The 22,227-nt window shown below is 47.1% G+C and overlaps 1 protein-coding gene and 1 long non-coding RNA gene across 3 annotated transcripts in view; one reads left to right on the top strand and one right to left on the bottom strand.

Annotated features, from left to right (window-relative positions):
* LOC144281545 (uncharacterized) overlaps positions 1-22,227 on the bottom strand; it is a 55,003-nt gene that overhangs the window by 5,779 nt on the left and 26,997 nt on the right. The window lies entirely within an intron of this gene.
* On the top strand, positions 158-5,768 carry GPX7 (glutathione peroxidase 7). 2 transcript variants are annotated; one of them, XM_077844894.1, is made up of 4 exons: positions 158-330; positions 949-993; positions 3,038-3,299; positions 4,898-5,768. In XM_077844894.1, the coding sequence occupies exons 1-4, from the start codon at positions 199-201 to the stop codon at positions 5,059-5,061; spliced, it is 603 nt and encodes a 200-aa protein (XP_077701020.1). In that variant the 5' UTR covers positions 158-198; the 3' UTR covers positions 5,062-5,768. The 2 variants fall into 2 exon arrangements, with proteins under 2 accessions (XP_077701020.1, XP_077701021.1); XM_077844895.1 differs by lacking the exon at positions 949-993.

Here is a 22,227-nt window from a genome sequence, read left to right as displayed (position 1 = left end):
CCCCCGGTCCTCCCCCCACCCGGCCGCCCCCCGCCCGGTCCCCCGCCGCGCCCCCGGGCCCCCTGCCCCCCTGCCCCCCTGCCCGCCCCCGCCTCTCCCTAGAGCCGCCCCTGCCCCCCGCCCCTCCCCGGGGCCGCCCCCGCCCCCGCCCCCCCGCGCCCACTCCGCCCTCGCTGCGCTGCCTGCTCGGAGCCAGGCATGGTGGCCCTGGTGGCGGCGTGGCTGCTCCTGTGGGCTGCGGCCTGCGCGCCCCGGGAGCAGGACTTCTACGCCTTCCAGGCGGTCAACATCCGGGGCAAGCTGGTGTCGCTGGAGAAATACCGCGGCTCGGTGAGTGCGGGCGCGGGGGGCGACCCCGGCAGGGCCTGCTGCTCCCCCCCGCCCCTCGGCAGGGCCTGGTGCCCCCCCTCCCGGCAGGGCCTGCCCCCCCCCCGCAGGGCCTGCTCCTCTCCCCGCCCCCGGCACGGCCTGCTGCCCCCCCAGCCCGGCCCCCTGTCCCCCCTTCTCCCCCTTCCCCGCCCTCAGCCCCGCGGCGACGTGGCCCCGGCCCGGGCAGGGAAACCTGAAACCCCGTCCGCCGACGGGTTCCCCTCCCGGCCCTGGGCTAGGGAGTCAGACCGGCCGGCCCAGCCCCTGTCCCCCGGCTGCAGAGCGCCGCCCCCTTCGCCCCCACGCTGGGCCCGTGCTGCTCCCCAGGCCTCTGAGAGCCCCGCGGAGGCCACGTGCAGCCCGGCAGGGACCCGCTCAGGTGCGCGCACACCTTGCTCCAGCGCCCACACCAAGGCCCCAGAGGAAAGGCCTTTGCCCAGGGTTTCGCCCAGCTCCACAAAGCAGAGCGGAGAGGGGACTCCCCCATCCATCCGTAGACTTCTCTAGGCGAAACCCTAAGATGGCAGTGGGGCTGAGCTACCAGAGTCCCCCAAGGCTGACAGCTGTCTCCTCACCAAGGCGGGAGCTCAGCTCAGAGAGGACTCACAGGGAAAATGGGCCTGGGTAAGTCTTTGAAACAAGAGTGAGTGGCAAGACCCAAGAAGAGCATTCCAAGCAAAGAACTGTTCATACCAAGGCTCAGAAGCAAACCAACATGGACAAGGAAGGAGGAGGGGTGGGTGGGCTTCGAGCAGCTCTGCTGGCAGGAGTATCAAGCGTGAGGCTGAGTGCGGAAGATGAGACTGGAGAGAGTAGGGAGGGCCCAAGAGGGGCCTTGAACGCTATATTCAGAGGCCTAGATGTTGCACTGTGTGTAATAGGGAGCACTCACAGTCCATTTCTCAAAATGGGCTTGAGGCAAAAAGGATGGAAAAAAAAGATGGACCTACCTAGGGCCTTGGTGTGGGAAATGTGGGGAGTTGGTAATGGACACATAGGTACAGCATCCAGATTTGGGTGGACCACAAAGAAATGGCTATCAGCACTTTCTAAACCTTAAAATGCCAAATTATGGCGGGAGTCCTGGTGTTCCTTGTCCTATATATATATATATAAACTATGTGCATTTGGATGTGTCTGTCCATCCATGTTTTGGTCACTTTAAAGATAAACTTTTTAGGTTTCAGGTATGGAAGGAAAAGTAGAATTTCCTTCCAAAAAAGTGGGCAGATGCACAAGATGTAAATTAAAAATAAGCAACCTTTCATGCTCTCATTGCTCAGGGATCCAGCAGAGAAAAAAGAGAAAGACCCCTAACTAGGGAAGGGAGTTAAGGGTCCTAGTTTCTCCCCATCACAGGCAGACTATGACATGCTGACACAAATGAGAGAGGTTGTCCTAATGACCTGTGGCCCCATGGACTGGGTCCTTCCTTACCTGGTGGAAGCAGGGGAGGGGAGTTCTAACTCAGTGTTCTCACCATCCAGCCCAGTAGTTCTCACCTACTCTAGGACACATGCAACAATGTTTGGAGACATTTTGGACTGTCAAAACTAGACATCTGGTGGGTAGAGGCCAGTGATGCTGCTAAACTCTGTACAATGAATAGGACAGCCCCCGTGTAACAAAGAATATCTGACCCAAAATGTCTGAAGTGCTGAGGTTGAGAAACCGTGTGTAGCCTGAGCAGTTGTACCTGTGCGTGGCCAGGCTGCCTATGGGAGGGGACTCTCTTTATGGAGCCAGCCAGTATAATCCCGGCTCTTCTAAAGAAGTGGCCAGAGGAATGGGGCTGGGCTGCTCAGACACAGGGTAAGATTTAAGAATTCTTTAACAATGTATAACTAGAAGCTAAAAACAGCATTGGTGCCAAAATTCTATATGCAGTATTATAATTGAGTTCTATCAGCCAGCTTTGTATTTATCACCTAAAGGCTATAGTTAAACACATTTATTATAAGGTGATAATACATTTAAGGTTTAGTCTAGTGACTCAAGAGAGTGGTATTTGTGTGCTGGAGGGAGGGGGGCAAAATGGGGTTGCCCTGAGGGCCTCTTATGAAGAAACCCCATGTCTATCTACAACCTCTGCAGGTGATTGTGTACGTGTGCACATGTGTTCATTCAACAAACACTTCCTGAGCCTTTTCCGTGTGTCACGCCTGGGAGTGAAGCAGACGTAGCTCCTGCCCTCGTGGGTTTCCAGTGGGTCTATTGCAAGGGAGGCCACTAGGGCGATGAGCACAGTCAACTGGGCCCGAACCTGAACGCACATCCACCTTTGCACTCCCCGACGTTGCCTCCTGACGTGAGCGCACCCGTGGGTGCACCTCTATAAATGTGTGTGTTGGTGGGCTTTGTGTGATGTGTGCTAAATGTATTTTTGTGGCTGGCGGAGGCTTGTCCTCAGACACGTGCGTGCACGTGTGATGTGGGGCGCCTCTGTGGGCGTGTTGGTGCCCATTGGGGTGCTGCCCTTGTGTGCTACACAGCACTGGAGGTCAGGGGCCCGGGCGACCCGAAACTGGAGGTCAGGGGCCCCTGGGGCGACCCCGACCGGGCACTGGAGGTCAGGGTCCCCCGGGGTGACCCGGCACTGGAGGTCAGGCCCCGGGGCACCCAGGGCCCGACCACTCAGGCTGCATGTGTCCGGTTGCTTCTGCTGCAGGTGTCGCTGGTGGTGAACGTGGCCAGCGCGTGCGGCTTCACTGACGGCCACTACCGGAGCCTGCAGCAGCTGCAGAGGGACCTGGGGCCCCGGCACTTCACGGTGCTCGCCTTCCCCTGCAACCAGTTCGGCCAGCAGGAGCCCGACGGCGACCGTGAGATCGAGAGCTTCGCCCGCCGCACCTACGGCGTTTCCTTCCCCATGTTCAGCAAGGTCGCGGTCACGGGCACCGGGGCGCACCCGGCCTTCAAGTACCTGACCCGTGAGTCCCCTGCGGTCGCGGCCCCGCAGCAGAAGCCGCTGGCCGGCTGGGTGACGGGCCCTGCGGAGCCGGCGGGGCGCCTGGGCGCTGGCGATCGAGAGCAGCCCCACCCGGCCCTTGAGGCCCCCCCCACTCCTGCAGGCCTCGCTGGGACCCTGTTTTCATTCGCGGGGCTGCTTAAAGGAGACCCGGCCCTCAGTTGCCTCAGTGTGCATCAGGCGAGCTTAGGATAGAGAAAACAAGCCACATCCCCAGAGAAGGCTGGCCAAGAGGGGGACAGGACGGGCGACTCTTGCCCTGAGTTAGGGGCCAAGTCTGGAGGCCATGAGCCAAAAAATACCAGACCTTAATATTTCAGAAATAGATCCCTTCTGCAACCCCAGAAGCCTCCGAACCACAAGACGAGGTCCATAGGCCAACCTTGTCACTATGGCCCTGTTTCTTCCCTTGGGCCTTTCTCTTCCTTTCTGGGCTCCATTTTTGCCCTGTCCTGCTCCATGCTTCTGATGCCTTCAAATCCCTACCGCCACCCCCCATTCGCCTGGAGGAGTAGATGAAAAACAACAGTATAGCAAACAAAGGATCCCTTACCGAGGCAGATTTGAATTTTGTTCTATGAGTCAATCCTAGTATTTGTTTATTCCCCTATGTTTTTATTAGTACTTTTTCTGGGTCTCATAGTTATAGATCAAATCTAATATTGCTTTAGAAGCAACTGGGGAGCTCTTAAAAGTGGGTTAGCCTGAGACCTACTGAAGTAGGGCCTGAGAATCTCTTTATATACATTTTTTAAAGATTTTATTTATTCATGAGAGACACAGAGAGAGGCAGAGACACCGACATCTCCCTGCAGAGAGCCTGATGTGGGACTTGATCCCAGGATCACACCCCGAGCCGAAGGCAGATGTCCAACTGTTGAGCCACCCGAGTATCCCAAGAATCTGTCTATATTAACCACCCCCCACCACCACCCCACACCATCTCCCCCCCACCACCATGATTCAGATGCAACCAGTCCACAGATTAACATTTGGAAACCATTAAGATTTCGTTAGAGAATAGCTGTAGACTATTCAGTAGTTTGAGATCATTAAGAAAGGAGGAGCTGATACTGCTTTTATCAAACACTTAACAGAATCCTAAAGCAATAGTTCTCAACGTTGGGGCCATACTGGCATCTCCTGGAGAGCTTTTAAAAAATACTGATCCCTGAATCTTACTACCAGAGATTCTGATTTAAGTAGTCTGGGTGTGGGGACCCCTGGGTGGCTCAGTGGTTTGGCGCCTGCCTTCGGCCCAGGGTGCAATCCTGGAGTTCCAGGATCGAGTCCCATCTCGGGCTCCCTGCATGGAGCCTGCTTCTCCCTCCTCCTGTATCTCTGCGCCTCTCTCTCTCTCTCTCTCTCTGTGTCTATCATAAATAAATAAATAAATCTTAAAAAAGTAGTCTGGGTGTGGACTGGGCATCAGGATTTTAAAAAGTTAATTCTTACCAACAGAACCACTGCTTCAAGGGAAGGATGGACACTGGTAGTGGAATTCCAGGAGAGGGGATACAGGGGAAGCACACTTTGCTCTCTTTCTTCCTTTTTCTCTAGAGACTTCTGGGAAGGAGCCCACCTGGAACTTCTGGAAATACCTAGTGGCCCCAGATGGAAAGGTAGTAGGGGCTTGGGACCCAACTGTGTCGGTGGAAGATATCAGGCCCCAGATCACAGCACTTGTGAGGAAGCTCATCTTGAAGAAGCGAGAAGACTTATAACCACTTTCTCTCCTCTCCCACTGTCCCATTCCCTACTCTCCCTCCGTCTTCCACCTTGAATAGGTGACCAAAGCAAACTCAGTGGTGCTCAATGGTGCTTGGAGGGAGGGCCTATGGACTCCACTTTTATCCCACCTTCCCTATTACTCCTAAGGGGGAAATTTTCTAGTATTTTGGATTACTTGAGTCTTAGAACAACTTATCGGAACTCTTGGCCGATGAGAGCTCTTGACCAATGAATCACCAGCCAATAAGAACCTCTAGCCCGTGAAAACATGTGGCAAATAGAAGTATATCAAGCAATAATCTCCTGCCTATTAAGAACTCTGTAAAATGGGACCATTTCCTACCTCACAGGGCCGTTGTGAGGATGAGGATGAAAGATCTATTAAAGTGCCTAGGGCAGTGCCAGCTTATTAGGAGTCATTCAATAATTTTTTTTTTTTGCATATAAACCAAAAAATAACTTGTAATCAATAAAAACTTGTGCCCAACATGAATTTCCAGCCATTGAGAATCCAGGCCAAAGATTTATTTGTTGTTGTAATTGTTTTCCTCTGTATTATTTTTTAAATTACAAAAGTAATGCATATAGATTGTAAAATAACACAGAATGATGTAAAATAAAAATGAAGATATCCCCCCTCCTCATTTTCTATATCTCATTCCCTGGAGGTAAATAAATACTGTTAGCAATTTGGTACAAAGACTTCCTATTTTTTTTTTTTTTTATCGAGCCAATCATTATTGCCCAATAAGAACTCACTGACTGAAAGTACTCAATAATAATAAATAAGCAGAGGTTATAAATAGATAATTCAATGAATATTGTAGAAGGATAATAAGGCTATGAGAAGATATTCAGCCTCACTAAAGTTGGAAAGATTTTTTAAATGATAATACCCATAGCTGGTAAGGTTGTGGGGAGATGGGCATTCATAATACCTGTTGGTGGGACAATGAACTGGCACAAGTGGGTGATTTGGCAGTATCTTTTATTTCTTATTTATTTATTTTTTATTTTTTATTTATTTTTTTATTTTTTTCTTATTTATTTATTTTTTAAAGATTTTATTTATTCATGAGAGAGGCAGAGACGAAGGAAGAGGGAGGAGAAGCAGGCTCCTCACAGGGAGCCTGATGCAGGACTGGATCCGATCTGGGAATCCGGGATCAGGCCCTGAGCCCAAGGCAGACACTCAACTGCTGAGCCACCCAGATATCCCAAAATAAAATATTATTTAAAAAATCCAGAATAAGGAAGTATAATATTTTTATCAAAAATTTTTAGTGTTAAGTGAGGAAGAGAGAGAATATGGACCAAACTATTTTTTTTAAAGATTTTATTTACTTATTTGAGAGAGAGAGCATGAAAAGGGAGAAGCAGAGGGACTGGCTCAGTGGGAAGCGAAAGGCAGAGCTGACCTGGGGCTCAACCCCAGGACCCTGAGATCAAGACCTGAGCTAAAGTTAGACACTTAACCAATTGAGCCACTCAGGTGCCCGTCGACCACCTTAATATGGTGGTTGTCAATGAGGGAGTCAGGGGAAAGGGGATAACAGGAGATCTTCACTGTCTTTGTTGAGTATTTCTGTAATGTTTGAATTTTGTATGTAAAATACGTATTTTTTTATAGAAATATAAAAAGAGGCAGCTAAAAACTGAGGTGATAGACAAAGTCACTGACTGATAATTCCTTAGCCAATAAGAATTTCATGTCCACTCCTCCCAAGGTCACTCTTCTAGAAGGGAAACTCAGATTTAAGTCCTGGCTGTGCCCCTGACTCCTAGACCAAGCAAATTGTTTCCTCTCTGCTGTCTTCCATTTTCCCACTGGACAATGAAAGGGTTAAACTGTGCTTATCCTTCTTGCAGTGTCCCTTAATGGTCCCTCTCCAAAGCTACCCAGAGTAAATGAGGACTCTCTGTGAGTGACCACGAGCCCCACTATGGTGGCCTCCAGGGTGCCCTTACACACCCTGCTCCAAGTTCCAGCTCCGCATATGCTGTGTGCGCACACCCACAATGAAACGCAGCAATGACAGAAATGTTCCTGATGGACACCTCGGAACCACGTTCTCAGTGGACCTCTCTCTGACCTGTCTCGCTTGACCTCTCAGCCACATCTGACATTGCTGACTGCATTCTTTTCCCTGACTCATCCTCTTCCCTTTCTTGGTTTTCCCCCTTTCTCTTTGAGTGCTCCTTCCTCCTCAGTATCTGCTGATGTCTCTTCCTCCTGTTTACTCCTTCCTGTTGGTCTTCCTTAGGGTAACAGGCTGGTCCTCACTCCCTGTACCCTTCTACAGCCATCTCATTAGTTTGACCACCATCAATGCCCTATTTTCAAAAAAACATTTTATTTATTTATTTATTTATTTAGAGCTAGCAGGGGTTGGGGCAGAGGGATAGTGAGAGGAAACTTTTTAAAAATTTTTATTTATTTATTTATTTATTTATTTAATTTTATTTATTCATGAGAGACACACAGAAAGAGGCAGAGACACAGGCAGAGGGAGAAGCAGGCTCCATACTGGGAGCCTAATATGGGACCCCATCCCAGGTCTCCAGGATCAGGCCCTGAGCTGAAGGCAGGCGCTAAACCGCTGAGACACCCAGGCGTCCCAGGAGAGAGAATCTCAAGCAGACTCTAAGCTGAGCATGGAGCCTGTCATGGGGCTCAATCCCATAACCCTAAGATCATTACCTGAACTGAAATCAAGAGTCAGGCACTTAACAACTGAGCCACCCAGGCACCCCGCCATCTATGCCCTACTGACACCCAAATCTCTACCTTTTTTCTACACTGGACTCATAGTCACCTGCCTACTAGGCATGTCTACTGAGATTTCAGTTCAACATGTCCAGAACGAAACTCATCATCTCTCCCTGAGATACTGTCTCTCTTCCACTGAGCCTTTGCAAACCCCACAACCTTTCCTTTCACATACCACTCACTCACTACATTATTATTATTTAAGCAACTGCTCTCCTCTCCTTAGCACAGTGCCTGGCCCTTAGCATATATAATTTAATTATAAAGTAAGCATTTCGAGCACCAGCTCCATACTATCCCTGACTAGAATCTATCTAGAAACCAAAGATGAGCAGTTTCCCCCGGAAATTTAAAGTCCAGCTGAGGATTCTGCAGGCCCAATTAGGCTGTCATTCCTATGCTCTATCAGCTTTTTGATGCTCCCATGTCCCCTCTACTGTGCAAGGGTTCCCTAGGGGGAATAAATCTCTTTAAATCCTTATCAACTGTCACCTTCATCATTGGCTAATCAGTATCTGCTAACAATTTAGTTTTAAATTAATCTATTGGTAATCAGCTAACAGTTGAGTAGTTAATATTTGAGTTTCAACTAACACTTTAGTTATCTTCTAACACTTTGTTTATAAGCAATATATTTATCAGGTTTTATCTTAGCATTTAGTACTTTAACTATTTGCCAAGCTTAATTTTTAATCAATATGTTGTCTGCTTAAGTCTTATTACTGTTCCCTTAGCTATCTGCTATTAGTTCAGAGTAGATTAGCAAACCAGAGACCACGAGTTAGGAGTTTGGAAAAGGGTCACTTCTCGCTGTGGGTATGAAAAAGGCCTTTTTGTGTTTGGCTGACTTCTCCTTTTCCAACATCAACTGGTCCCAGGTCCTTCAAGAAAGGAGGACCTCTCTGAGCTGGGCTAGAGTGTGCTAAGAAGAGAGTATACTGATGAGGGTACTTTCTGGAAAGTTATGGTTGAAAGGGACATTCATTCATTAACAAATATGTCTTCAGCACTGTTTATGTGTCGAGTTCTGCACTACGTTCTAGGGATACATCAGTGAACAGAACAGGCATGTTCCTAGCTGTCTTGGCACTTAGAGAATAGTGGGAAAGACAAACATTAGTGGGAAAGACAAACATTAAGCAAATAATTACACCAATTATTACATAATTATGACAAGCACAGGGAAGAAGTACAGAAAGACTGGCACTGGAGCTATTCTGGAGTTCAGAAATCTCCCTGATGAATGCCATTTAAGCCATGAGCTGAAATTTTATTTATTTATTTTTAAGATTTTATTTATTTGAGAGAGTGTGTGCACGTGAACCAGGTGGTGAGGGGCAAAGGAGGAGGGAGAAGCAGACTCCCCACTGAGCAGGGAGCCAGCTGTGGGGCTCCATCCCAGGACCCTGGGATCATGACCTGAGCCCAGCAGACGCTTAACCGACTAGAACCACCCAGGCACCCAAGAATTGAAACTTTAATAAGAGTTAGGGGAAAGGAGACACTTCGGTGGCTCAGTGGCTAAAGCCACAACTTTACCATATGTAAAAGTTGGACCTTTAGCTAGGCTAATGGCTTTGCCATCCCTAGGATAGTGACATCATTTGCACAACCCAAGAGAGCTGACCACCTCAACCTTGTATCTTTTTTTAAAAAGAAGATTTAAAAAATTTATTTGTTTAAGAATGTGTGAAGAGGGGGAGATGCAGAGAGAGAGAGGGGGAGAGAGAGAATCTCAAGCTGAGCACAGAGCCCAACGTGGGGCTCAATCCCACCACCCTGAAATCATTTACCTGAGCTGAAACCAAGAGTCAGGTGCTCAACCAAGTGAGCCACCCAGGTGCCCCTCCATCCTCTACTTTTATGTTAGGGCACTACAGCACATCCTCCAGGTCAGAAGAACTTAACCAAATAGCCACTCAGACAAGGATCACTGAGAAATAAAGTTTTTACTTGTATGGCCATGTGCCCAGATGAAAATTGAGAGTTTCATTAACATAGAAGAAGGGGAGAACAAATAGTCCTAATAGTTGGGGGGGGGGGGGCAGGAACACAAAGCCCCACATCTTAATATCTTTCAAATCTCTCCCCTCTCCTTCTTCCTGCTATTATTATCCTAACTCAAGATTTCTCATCCTTCTAGCTCATCATCTTGGTTCCAACTCCCTCCTTCAATCCATCCTTCACATCACAAGCTAAATGATGGTCCAAAAAAGCAAACCTGACCATATCATCATTTTGCTTCAATGTGTCCTCCATTCCTATTCTTGGAGTAAAGGCTCAGTTCCTTAGTATGCCATTCAAAGCCCTTGTGCTTTATGTTCCTCAATTTCTTGCCATATTCTCTTTATTCCTTCCTCCGATCACATAGGTAGAAAATTTTCTCACTTTCCTTGATATTGCTATATTGATATTGCCTTATCCCTCTTGTATTTATATATATATATATATATATATATATATATATATATATATATTCATTCATTCATTCATTCATGAGAGACACAGAGACACAGGCAGAGGGAGAAGCAGGCTCCATGCAGGGAGCCCGACGTGGGACTCGATCCTGGGTCTCCAGGATCACTCCCTTGGCTGAAGGCGGCGCTAAACCTCTGAGCCACCTGGACTGCTCTCCCTCTTGTATTCTTTGGGTATAAGAAATGCTTGGCTCAGGGATGCCTGGGTGGCTTAACGGTTGAACGTCTGCCTTTGGCCCAGGGTGTGATCCTGGGATCCGGGATCGATTCCCACATCAGGCTCCTTGCAGGGAGTCAGCTTCCCTCTTAGCCTATGTTTCTGCTTTTCTCTCTTGCTGTGTCTCTCATGAATAAATAAAATCTTAAAAAAAAAACAAACAAAAAGAAATGCTTGGCTCAGAGTAGGTGTTCAAAAGGCATTTGTCATTTGACTGACCTCATGGTCATCATCTATTGTTTTTCTGAATGTCCCAAGGACTGTCTGGACCCCTGCATCTGGTAGGCTCCCTCCACAGAGTAGATGACCCATCTCAGCAATATGGGAAAGCCCAGTCAGAAACCCCTTCTCTAATCCCTTAGAATATAAGTGCTCCATTCTGACTGCATGGCCAATTGAGCCCTGCTCATCATTCTCCAGAAGGAGTATCAGGGCCACAGTTGTCTTTGATATTAGTGATATCATCATGGGACATACCTCTATTAAAAAATTATTTGTTGAAAAAAATTATTTGTTGTTTACCTGAAATTCAATTTTAACTAGCCACCCTGGCAACCCTTCCCTGGATTGAATACCATACAGTAGTGAGTTGAGCTAATGGCCTGGAGGCTCCTTTCAACTCCAGGAAACAAAGATTCTAACTCTTCTGATTTACGTTGTTCCTCCCAATGAAAGCAGAAACTCTTTGGATTAAAGTAGAAAACCTAAGAACAATAGTTAACAGGTTAATTGACATGACAAATGACAGTACCCACTTACCAGCTGTGTAAACTTGGAACTGTCACTAAACCCCACTAAACTATCATTGCTTCAACTAGCCAATAAAAGAAAATCAAGATTTTACCTAATAAGCACTGGGGACTGTGCTAGACACCTTTGTCTATATGTTCCTTCACCTGGAATATTCATAGAAACTAATGTATGAGAAGGTACTCTGTAAGTGGAAATGGGCTGTAACATATATGAAACAGTATTATCACCAATGCAGTACTTGTCTGCAGTTGACTTCCTTTACTGACTCTTGTGGGGAAAGAAGCTTCCCTAGCTTGGTCATATTGCAGAGGAAAGACATTGTCTAGGACTCTAGAATATAGACAAGTGGTTTTTAATTAAGGGTGATTTTGCTTGCCAGGGAACATTTGGCAATATCTGGAGACATATTTTGTTGTTGCAACTGGGGGATGGGTACTACTGGCATCTAGTGGGTATAAGCCACAGATGCTGCTAAACATCCTGTAATGCACAGGACTATCCAACACAACAAAGAATTATCTCAAAATGTCAATAGGTTGAGAAATCCTAGTTTAGAGAATTGCAAAGCAGGATTCACAACCCAGCTCTGCTGCTTAGCAGCTGGGTGACTCATAAACAAAGTACTCTACCTCTCTGGGCTTCAGTGTCTTTCTCTGGGACATGGAGGATATTAATAGCACTTACCTCATAAGCCTATTCTAATAGACCCACAAACCACTGCAGTGCCCGACACATAGTAATATCCAGTAAATGATAGTTCCTATGGCTATTTAGGTATTATTGTCTCCATTTAAAAGACAGGGAATTGAGGCTCAGAGACGGGAACAGACTTGCCCAAGATCAAGAGAAAAAGCAGTTCCTGTCATAGGGTTGACAAACATCACTAAGAATCCCCTGTAAATAAATGCTGCAGTCTTCTTGTGTGTGACATAAGACATGAGACATAATCCTTGCTCTCAGCAAAGTGGAAGGAGTGCTCACATACCTCTACATTATTCCTATAGGGTTGGATATTTTGACTTCCGTTTTACAGATGAGGCTAAGTAAAAAGTCCAAATTCTTCCAGGAAGTCAATTGCCAAGTAGAGACAGTCTGATCTCATACCAGAATCCTTGCCTTTCCCTATTCTTTGCTTCCTGGACTCTGATAACACTCCAGCTAGGACAGGGGTTTAGGGTTAGAGACATAGTCCTGGAACAAGGGAAGACATTCACCCCAGACTGCAGAAATCTTGGAGTAAACTCCAGAAGTGGCTGACTGTGGGTTGAAAGAGAACTGTGAACATGAAAAATGCTTACTAACATGTAAAGTGCTGGACTAATGTTGAAACCAGAGAGGGAGATAGGCAAAGGCAGTGTTTCCTTGAGCTTTGGGGACCGACAGACCCAGGACAAAACCGACTGGGTCCTGAGGTGAGTAGTTTAACCTCTCTGAGTTTCAATATATATAATACCTACATATTTATATTTAAAATACATATTTCAGAATGATCTGTTCAGTTATTAATTGCTTCCTTGAGGCATAGTTGACCCTTATGGCCATGCAGGTTTTGAAGATGTGCAGCAGAAGAGACAAGTGGAAATCGAAATCTGGCCTGAACTCTAATTACCCAGCCTTACCTTTGGCATAGACCTACATCAGACCATAGGTAAGGTTCCTTTTTTTTCCTGTTATGCACAAAGGAGTAAAGGCAACACAAAGCAGCAGCCCTGCCTTCAAGAAGACCCTAAGCTGAGTGCGGTGAAACTGGGACTAAAGTATGTGCAACTTCCATCGAAGAGGAGCCTGTAGTCTGAAGCTGTAATTGCTAAGTGAGATAATAGTACATGGAAGATGTTCAGTGAATGGTACATATAGTCAGAACAACAAATAATGTAAAAAAGAACAATGCCCTGAGAATTGCTCACAGAAGGGCTTCTTGCAGAAGGGGCTTTTTTTTTTAAAGCTGAACATTGAAGGGTGGAAAGGATTTAGGTAAGTACAAGGGGGGAGCTACATGAACAAAAACCTGGGAGAGGAGGCTCCCTTCTCAGGTCTGATTAAATCAGAAGCTTCCTCTAGGAAAGGAGAGTCAGGTATAATTGGAGGGATAGGGAGAGTTCAGATTTTAGAAGTAAAACTGGAATCACTGGGGCTATTTCAACAGCCCAGGTCAAGCCTTCAGAAAATCTCTGCTGAGGGCAGCCTGGGTGGCTCAGCGGTTTAGCGCCGCCTTCAGCCCAGGGTGTGATCCTGGAGACCCGGGATCAAGTCCCACGTCAGGCTCCCTGCATGGAGCCTGCTTCTCCCTCTGCCTGTGTCTCTGCCTCTCTCTCTCTCTCATGAATAAATAAATTAAAAATCTTAAAAAAAAAATGAAATATCCTGTGTGATTTAAAAAAAAAAAAAAGAAAAAGAAAATCTCTGCTAAGTGAGGAAAATAATCAAGTGCAGATAAAAAAAGTGCACAATCTGCCTCAAAACTCAAAAGAATATTTTTGACATTATACTAGAGATCCTAGATAATGTAATAAAACAAGAAAAAAACTTAAATGGCATAAACTGGAAAGGAAAAGTAAAACATGTTGTCTGTGAATAAATTATGTTTTTGTATTAAAATAAAAAATCTTAAAAGTAGTCTACAAAAAAGCTACTAGAACTACTAAGTGAATTTAGTAAGTTCTCAGAATACAAGGTGAATACAAAAAAATAAATTGTATTTCTTTTACTAGCAACAAGCAATTGGACAATCACATTAAAAATGTCATTCACAGGATGCCTGGGTGGCTCAGCAGTTGAGAGAGAGCCTGCCTTTGGAGACTCTAGAATCATGAGTTCTGGGATTGAGTCCCCAAGGGGAGCCTGCTTCTCCTTCTGCCTATGTCTCTGTCTCTCTCTCTCTCTGTGTCTCTCATGAATAAGTAAATAAAACCTTTTAAAAAATGTCATTCACAATAGCATCGAAAATAGAAAAAAGGGATAAATTTTACAAAATATGTACAAGACCTTACATAAGAGTACAAAGCATTGATGAAATTACAGAAGAGCTAAATAAATGAAGAGATATACCATGTTTATGGATTGGGAAACTAAATATTAAGATGCTAATTCACTCCAAGTCTATCTATTCATTAAACATAATCCTAAGCAAAATCCCAGCAGGATTTTTTAAGGGGCAGAAATTGACAAGCTGATTCTTTTTTTTTTTTTTTAAGATTTTTTTTATTTATTTGAGAGAGAAAGCAGGAGTGGGGGGTGGGGTGGAGGGACAAGCAGACTCCCTGCCAAATAGAGAGCCCAATGCAGGGCTCCATCCCAGGATCCCAAGACCATGACCCTAGCCAAAGGCAGATGCCCAACTGACTGAGTCACTTAAGCCCCCCTGATAAACTGATTTTCAAACTTATATGGGCACACCTGGCTGGCTCAATTGGAAGAGCATTCAGCTCTTGATCTTCAAGTACTGAGTTTGAGCCCCATGTTGAATGTAGAGATTACTTGAATAAATAAAACTTAAAAAAAAAAACTTATATGGAAATGCAAGGACCTAGAATTACTAAAACAATTTTGAAAAATAAGGACAAAGAGGATTTATACTACCTGATTTCAAACTTACTTATAAAGCCACAGTAATAAAGACAGAATCATATTGGCTTAAGGATAGATTCCGATTAATGAAATGGAGAATCCAGAAGTAAATCCACCCATTTTTGATTAATTGACTTTTGACAAAGGTGCCAAGTTAATTCAATGCAAGAAAAAACAATCTTTTCAAAGGATGATTTTGGAACAACTGGATCCATATGTATTTTTAAAGTTTTACTTATTTAAGTAACCTCTACACCCAATATGGGGCTTGAACTCACAACCCTGAGATCAAGAGTCACCCACTCTTGTCACTGAGCCAGCCAGGTGCCATTGGATATCCATATGTAAAAGTGCACTTCAAACATTGCTTTACACTAGACACAAAAACTAACTCAGAAAGGTAAATGTAGGGACACTTGGGTGGCTCAGTGGTTTAGCATCTGCCTTCGGTCCAGGGTGTGATCCTGGGGTCCTGGGATAAAGTCCCACATCGGGTTCCCTGCATGGAGCCTGCTTCTCCCTCTGCCTATGTCTCTGCCTCTCTCTCTCTCTCTCTCTGTGACTATCATAAATAAATAAAAATTTTAAAAAATAAATAAATAAATAAAATCTTAAGAAAAAAGGTAAACAAAACTTCTAGAAGAAAACATAGGAGAAAGTCTTTGCCATCTTGAAGTAGGTGAAGATTTTTTTAGATAGAACACAATAAGCACAGTCTTAACAGAAAAAAATGATAAACTTCTGTTTAAAAGAAAGATTTAGGGCAGCCTGGGTGGCTCAGCGGTTTAGCGCCGCCTTCAGCCCAGGGTGTGATCCTGGAGACCCGGGATCAAGTCCCACGTCGGGCTCCTTGCATGGAGCCTGCTTCTCCCTCTGCCTGTGTCTCTGCCTCTCTCTGTGAGTCTCTCATGAATAAATAAATAAAATATTTTAAAAATATAATAAAAGAAAGATTTATTTATTTAAGAGAGAGAGAGAGAGCACAAGTGGAAGGGGTACAGGAAGAAGGACAGAGAGAATCTGAAGCAGACTCCATGCTGAGTGCAGAGCCCTACAGGGTTCTATCTCACCACCCTGAGATCTTGACCTGAGCCCAAACCGAGAGTCAGATGCTTAACCAACATAGTCACCCAGGTGCCCCTGGAGCCCTGACTCTTATACATTTTTGGTGGGGATGTAAAATGGTACAGCCCCTGGAAAACAGTTTGGTGAATTCTTATAAAGTTAAACATGCATCTACTCTATCACCCAGAAATTCCACTCCTAAGTATTCACCCAAGAGAAATGAAAATATATGTGTGCACATGTGTGTGCATACACGCAAAATGTGTATAGCAACTTTATTCATAATAGTCCCAACCTGGAAATAACCCAAATGCCTATTAATGGTTGAATGGATAAACAAATTGTAGTATTTCCATATAATGAGTGTATTTCCATGTATTCGGCAATAAAAAGGAAGAACTATTTGTATACACAATAATCTCTGAGTATCTCAAAGGCGCTGGGGTGAGGAAAGGAAGGCAGACACAAAGAAGACGTACTATCCAAGTCCACTAACAGAGTTCATGAAGGGCAAAACTCACTTCTAGGAACACAGAGAGCAGAGAGTGGCCGGAAGGCGGAGCTGGGGTGGGGAGGACAGCTAACTGCAGAAGGGCGCAAGGGTGAGGACGGGTGCCGGAGATGTGCTGTACTAGACTACGGTGGTAAGCACACCAATGTGTACATTTGTCAAACTCACCAAGCTTTAAAACCTAAAAATAGGTATGTTCTCTTGTTTATATAATATACCTCAATAAAATTCACTATATTTTCTTTTTTTAACATTCTACATTTTTAAAAGATTTTATTTATTTATTCATTCCTGAGAGACACAGAGAATGAGGCAGAGACACAGGCAGAGGGAGAAGCAGGTTCCCTGCAGGGAGCCCGATGCGGGACTCGATCCTGGGACTCCAGGATCACGACCTGAGCCAAAGGCAGACGCTCAACCACTGAGCCACCCAGGCGTCCCTAAAATTCATTTTAGAAGAAGAAAAAACCTCAAGAAAAGCATCATTGTATAGCAATAAAAAAAACATGAAAGGAATCTAAATATTAAGAAAATGGATAAATCATACATTTACTAAGTGGAAAACTACACAGCAGCAAAAATGGATGAACCAGATTGAGCATACACATCGGTACAGACAAAGCTCACAAACACAAGATTAAGTGAAAAAAAAATAGTTTCCAGAATACATGCCGTATAATGATTTCTTTTTAAATTTTTATCTCACGTTGGAGCGTCTGGGTGGCTCCGCGTTTGAGCGGCTGCCGTGTACTGAGTGGAGGGTACGTGGGTGTCCCTATATTATCCTTTACATCGCTTTATGTGTCTTAACAAACACGCTAAACCTAAAGGGTGGTCACCTAGATTCGGGAGAGAGTTTGATATCAGATCAAAGCCTGGGTCCCCATTTGTCGCTGGGTGGGATGTTCCATCGGGTAAAGTCCCTTCTCCCAGGACGAGACGCAGGGGCCTTAGTATGGACAGGAAGGGAAAGGGTCCGTCCTGGGCATCAGGGGAGAGACCCCGAGGGGACCCGCACTGAGAGGGACGGCCGCGGGACCGCACCCCGACCTCAGGGCTGGGCGGGGAGATGGGCGGGGACCCAGGCGGAGCAGCCGGGACAGGCGGCAACGGGAAGCGAGCGCCCAGCAGGAGGCCGCGGGGACCGGCCCCCGGCTCCACTGTGCACCCCAGCGGGGCCTCGCCCTCCGGACCGTCTCCGAGGGGGCTGGGCTGCCGAGGTCTAGGGGCCCTGCTGTGACAGCCGCTCGGAAGGGGCTTCCTGCAGTGGCTCCCTGGCCAGGCTGGGCACTCCTCGGTCTCGGGTAACTGTAACTGCTGCCCTGCGCAGTGCCGAAGGGGGAAGCGACCCACCTGGGGCCCCCGCAGGTGACCGGGGCTTGCTCCTCCTACCCGCTTGGGCAAGCTACCCTACCTCCTCGGCCCAGTTTTCCTATTGCTATAGTGGTGTGGGCATGTGTCTGTGTATCTAGAAGACACCATACCGAAGTATTTGTTTTTGTGTGGTGAGATTATGGGTGATTTTTGTTTTTTCTTTTAACTTATTGTAATTTCGAATTTGTTTTATGATGATACATATGTTGTTATTTAAAAAAAAAATATTAAATGGGGAGGGGCACGTGGCTGGGTCAGCTGGTTGAGCTTTGGACTCTTGATTTCTGCTCAGGTCATGATCTCAGGTTCCAGGGTTAAGCCCTTCCTCAGGCTCTGAGCTCAGTGGAGAGTCTGCTTGAGGATTCTCTCCCTTTCCTTCTGCCCCTCCCCCTCCCCATGCTCATGTTTTCTCCCTCTCAAATAAATAAATAAATCTAAAAAACAAACAAACAAACAAACAAAAAACACCAGGGAGAGTAATACTGCACTAAGTTTTAAAGGAGTGGATGAAAAGCACAGAACACAATCTCAAGATTACAGTGTGTTCTCCATAAATGTGAGCGTTCCTTGTTCACCCCTCCTTCCTCTACTTTCTTTCCCCTGTGGTATTGGACATTCTGGTCCCCAGACCTCAGCTGGGGACAAAGGAGTTGGTGGGACAGGACTCTGATCAGTTACTGGCTGTGTGGCTTTCAGTAAATCACTTAACCTCCCTGAGTCTCAGTTACTTTGCAAGGTGGAAAGAATAACACCTATCTCATAAGAAGTTTTCTGGACTATGTGACATAGGAGATGGAAAACTTCCAATCACTTAGTAGGTCTACAGTAAGTGCCTGTGGGAAGAACCAGCATTAGAGTAGGAGTTAGGCCAGAAGACCTAGAGAATTTTAGCACAGGCTCCACAGAGCCCAAAGGCTCCATGGTAAGAGTTTGGCAGGGGTGGTCCATGAACTTAGAGTGGGAAAAAAATTACATCCTGTTTTCACTAACCTCTAATTGGAATTTAGCATTTCTTTCTGTCATGGAGGGAAGCAAAAAAAATCACAGTACTATTTAGCAGTATCTGTGACTTTGTCACCAATAGAAATGATAGTTTTGTATTGCATTATAATTGCAATATACTTGAAATTGAAATACTTTTTACACTCATTCATTACCTCAAAATTCCAATAACTAGATCTTATTTAATGTTTTAAAAAGACATTCACAAAATAAATATTTTTTAAAAAGTACTTTGAGGGGCACCTGGGTGGCTCAGTCGGTTAAACATCTGACTTCAGCTCAGGTCATGATCTCAGGGTCCTGGGATCAAGCCCCACATCGGACTGTGTGCTCAGCGAGGAGTCTTCTCTCGCCCTCTCCACCCAGCTTGTGTTCTCTATCTATATCTCTCAAATAAACAAATAAAATCTTTACAAAATATTTTGATAATGATTCTATATAACTGGTATTCTTGTTATCCTAAGTAATTTACTTTTCATAGTTAAAAATACTCTTCTGAATAGGGGCCCATCAGTCTTCATCAGACCGCCAAAGGAACCCTTGGCTAAACGAGATCTGGGTGCCAGTCCTGCATGGGCCATTGACTGCTGTGTGACACTGGGTTTATTATTTCTCAGAGGCACAATCACCCATGCTTGGCTCACCTCACAGGGTTGTTGGGAGGAACAAATTAATTCTTGGCTGGGAAAGGGCTCTGGAAACTGTTGGCAGCTTCACAATTTTCCCAAAAGCCAGAGCAGAGTGCCTGCTACGTCCCAGCTAAGCTCTGTCTCCAGGAGACCTCTCTCATTCCACAGGATTTCCACTCCACCCCCTTTACTTTCCATCTGATAAATAAAGAGGCCAAAGTACACCAGTTTGCAGAGATACACAGCTCAGTAGGAAGGTTTTCTGGGGGACAGCAACAATTCCCCCCAGTTTTCATATTTGACCGTATAGTGACCCTTGAGGACACTACCCTCTCAAAATTCATCTTCTCTCCTTCAGACAGTGGTCGCTCTGCAGCCACAGTCCCCACATTTTCCTTTTCACTGCTCTGTCCTTTGATCATCTGTGTGACTCTCCCACCATACTGTATGTTTCTCAGGGGCACACTCAGATCTGACTCCTGTCAGGGACTCCAGTGCTCAGCTCAAAAGCATGACACACATTAGCGTCTTAGAAGCTGGCCTAGGTGAAGAAAGGCAACCTGAAACACAGAGAAAAATCAGGGAAGGAGGAGAGCTAGGGCTTGAGCCCAGATTGCCTTGATGCCCATGTTTATCCCCCACACACCCAGAGCAAAGGATGGAGAAACTGGGGAGTCTCCAGGCATCACAGTAACTATTCTCTACCCTCTCCTGTGAAAAATTACAAGAGCTAAAGAGCTTGTCATCTCCAGCTGGCCCCTGCCCATCTGTCTAATGAGATTCAGGGGCTTTCAAACCTTTTTGACCTGACTCAAACTAATAAATGCATTTTATATTGTGATCGGATCCATAATACACACATAGATATGTAACTGAAACATTTTATGAAAGAATACTTAGCTTTACTCTCTGCAATGCACTTTTTCTATTCCAATTATTACTGTTTATTTTTATTTTATTTATTTTTAAGTTCAGCCCCAAAATGGGGCTTGAACTCATGATCCTGAGATCAAGACCTGAGCTGAAACCAAGAATCTCATGCTTAACAGACTGGGCCACCTGGGCATTCCTAATTATTATTTTCTAAAGCTAGCCAGTGACTCATTAACTGGTCACATGTCCCATAGGTCTTGTTCAGCCCCCACACCCCGTGGCTAGCTGAATAGGATAACTAAAGCTCATATAAAATGGGACAACTAAAGCTCAGGAATCTCTAGTCCTGGATCAGTGTGGTTGGGCCAGGCTGTGTACCTCTCAGAGCCTCAGTTTCCCCAGTATACCCTGAGAGGACAGACAGGCAATTTCTAAGGGCCACATAGGCTCCTTCAGACTGTATGCCTGGATCCTAGTGAGAACAGTGCTCTGGTGATCTGGAAATAATTTCTGAGAGTGGAGAGGTGTGCTGGCTTTGCTTCCTAGGGGGTTAGGGTTACCATTTGGGATGCTGTAGCCCCCTGTTCTAGACCACTGCGGCGGCGAGTCTGAACAAAGGAGTGTGAATAGGTCGATCCATGAGTTAGCAGCTCCAGGGAGGAAGAGGCAGGTAAGGAAGCCAGAGGCTGAGGATATTTAAACCTCCAATGGGGGGACACCTGGCTGGCTCAGTTGGTGGAGGGGGAGACTGGAACTCAGGGTTGTGGGTTCGAGGTGACTTAAAAATACAGTCTTGGGGCTCCTGGGTGGCTCAGCCCGTTAGGCGTCTGCCTTCGTCTGGGGTCCTGATCCCAGGGTCCTGGGATGGGCCCCTCGGCGGGGAGTCCGCGTCTCTCCTCCCCTCTCGCTCTGGTGCCCGGTGCCCGTGCGCTCCCTCTCCGCGCCCTCTCTCAAATGAATGAATGAATGAATGAATGAAAAATAAATAAATAAATATATATATTTTTAAAGTTAAAAAAAAAGTCCACTGGAAAAAGAGGCCCAGTGAAAACCCCAGAAACAACACATAACACGAGCCTGGGGACTAGAGAAACGCGGGTCAACGCCCCCCCCCCCCCCCCCCCCCCCCCCCCCCCCCGCCGCGGGGACAAGGGGAGGCGCCGTCTCTCCCGCCCTGGGGCTCATTCCCAAAGTCAGTGAGAATCGCACCCACCTGGGGTCCCGCAGGGGCGGGCGGGCTCCCAGCGGGCTCCCAGGGACGGGCTCCCACGGGCTGGCACCCACGGACGGGCTCCCACGGCCAGGCCACGGTCAGGCTCCCACGGGCGGGCTCCCACGGGCGGGCTCCCACGGGCAGGCTCCCAAGGGCGGGCTCCCACGGACGGGCTCCCAAGGGCGGGCTCCCACGGACGGGCTCCCAAGGGCGGGCTCCCACGGACGGGCTCCCAAGGGCGGGCTCCCACGGACGGGCTCCCACGGGCGGGCTCCCACGGGCGGGCTCCCACGGCCAGGCTCCCAAGGGCGGGCTCCTACGGACGGGCTCCCACGGACGGGCTCCCAAGGGCGGGCTCCCACGGACGGGCTCCCACGGACGGGCTCCCAAGGGCGGGCTCCCACGGGCGGGCTCCCACGGACGGGCTCCCACGGCCGGGCTCCCACGGACGGGCTCCCAAGGGCGGGCTCCCAAGGGCGGGCTCCCATGGACGGGCTCCCACGGCCAGGCTCCCACGGGCGGGCTCCCACGGACGGGCTCCCACGGCCAGGCTCCCAAGGGCGGGCTCCCACGGCCGGGCTCCCACGGGCGGGCTCCCACGGACGGGCTCCCAAGGGCGGGCTCCCATGGACGGGCTCCCACGGACGGGCTCCCACGGGCGGGCTCCCACGGCCGGGCTCCCACGGGCGGGCTCCCACGGCCGGGCTC

Source organism: Canis aureus, chromosome 13 (genome assembly GCF_053574225.1).
Source record: "Canis aureus isolate CA01 chromosome 13, VMU_Caureus_v.1.0, whole genome shotgun sequence".
NCBI lineage: Eukaryota > Metazoa > Chordata > Mammalia > Carnivora > Canidae > Canis > Canis aureus.
Note: the sequence above shows the minus strand (reverse complement) of the source record. Positions and strands in the feature narration are given on the sequence as shown.